At 58.7% G+C, this 1,710-nt stretch overlaps 1 protein-coding gene across 1 annotated transcript in view; it reads left to right on the forward strand.

Moving 5' to 3' along the window:
• Positions 1–834: 834 nt before the first annotated feature.
• The window catches only part of LOC104513449 (zinc finger protein 777-like), a gene marked incomplete at its 5' end in the record, with an annotated part of 4,074 nt that continues 3,198 nt past the window's right edge, over positions 835–1,710 (forward strand). The window contains 2 exons of the mRNA XM_010156796.1: positions 835–891; positions 1,136–1,262. Of these exons, the coding sequence (XP_010155098.1) occupies positions 835–891; positions 1,136–1,262 (184 nt within the window). The remainder of the gene's footprint in view (positions 892–1,135; positions 1,263–1,710) is intronic.

Raw genomic sequence — 1,710 nt, forward strand, 5'->3', positions numbered from 1 at the left:
CGCCCCGGTTCTGCGCCCGAAAGGCTGGTGGAGGGGGGGAGAAGGGGGGAGACACGGGGGGGTGAGCGGGGCCAGCCCTGGCACAGGTGAGTCACTCCCCGTCCAGACCCGGAGCTGCTCCTCGGAGCTTCCTGGTGTCTCTTCCGCTGGGATCCACGTGCGGTGGGAGATGGACCCGAGGGGAAGGTCCCCCCAGGCTCAGGCCGGAGGTTTCAGTTCTGCTTCTCCGCGTTGTGCAGCCTGGGAGCTGGTTTTCAGTTTCTTTTAACCACTTTTGGAGAGAAACTCTGCAGATTTGGTGCTTTTACCATTTCTTTCACCACCTTGGGTGGGGGTCTCCCAGGCCGGAGAAGCGAGCAGGAGCTGCTGCTGCAGGGAAGGAAGGGGGAACCTCTGGGATTCATGGAAGGCGGCCAAGCTCCCCGCACTCGCGGCTGGACTTGGCCAAGGTTCAGAAGGATCCCACCGTCAATATTCCATTCCTACTTCCATTTCCCTCTCCCTAAAACCCAGTTTGCAGATGGGTCCCATGTGTGGGACCTGGCAAAGGGGATGTCACCGGAGAGAGCGGAGAGGGTTTGGAAAAGGGGAGTTTGCACCCCGACACCCCGTCAGTGCAACCAGGGAGCAGGCAGCCTGGATTTATCCTCAGGAATTAGCACTCATCAAGCAGGAAAGCTGGAGTCTGCTCCCGGGCGGGATAACTGGGAGCCCTTCCGGTGGTTTTTCCTTGGAGTTGTGGGGTAATTGGAGCCAGGGTTTTACGTCAGCTCATCAATAGAGATGAGGTCCAGCCCTAGAGCCCGATTTTTATCTCCTTTATGCTCCCTCCAGGCAGGCACAAGCCCGGTCCCCTCTGCAGAGTCCCTGCGGAGCGGGGACCAAGAGGAGGTCGGTGTTCGGGGAAATCACACTCTGGGTTCACCACCGGCACCGGCTGTTTGGCCGACACCTTTAATCTTGTGGAAATACGTGTCCAGGAGTTGTTTTAAATATAAAAACCAACTCGTTGATGGTCGTGAAGTAGCTGAAGCCCGGATGCGTCGGAGCGGGAGCGAGCTGCTGCCGGCCGGAGATAAGGCGCCGGGCTCCTGGGAAGCGAGGCGGCCGCCTGAACCCACGTTTGTGCTTGCAGGTGCCGGTGACGTTTGATGACGTGTCCGTGTATTTCAACGACAAGGAATGGGAGAAGCTGGAGGAGTGGCAGAAGGAGCTGTACAAGAACGTGATGAAGGGGAACTATGAGTCGCTGATCTCCCTGGGTAAATATGGGGTGTCCTCGCCCCGGGGAAGGCAGGTTCTCCGGAGCTCCTGGCTCTCTCCGCAGGCTTGGGCATCTTCCTGACTCCTCCTTGGAGATCCGCTTGGATCCCCTTGAGACCCAAATGTCCCATTTAAAATGGAAACTGTAAACCACAGGAGGATGGTTCTAATCCTCCCTGTTGCTTCCTGGTGTTGGGTGAGGCTCCAGTGTCGCCCGGGTTCAGTCCCAGCGCGGGGCAAGGTGCTGTCCTGGTTGGGTGGGGGTCACCCGTGGGTGGGCTGGAGACCTCCTGAAGCCCCTTCCAGCCAGAGTTACTCGGAGAACCAGCTGTTGGAAGGGCTTCCCTTCATCCTCCGGGTCTGCGGCGGGTACCAGCCCACGCGCCCACTTGGAAGAAACTTTTGTGGAGGGAAGTACGTTCCTACGTGGTCTTTGGGGCTTTTCCT

Source organism: Eurypyga helias, unplaced genomic scaffold, assembly GCF_000690775.1.
Source record: "Eurypyga helias isolate BGI_N326 unplaced genomic scaffold, ASM69077v1 scaffold34978, whole genome shotgun sequence".
NCBI classification, from domain to species: Eukaryota; Metazoa; Chordata; class Aves; order Eurypygiformes; family Eurypygidae; genus Eurypyga; species Eurypyga helias.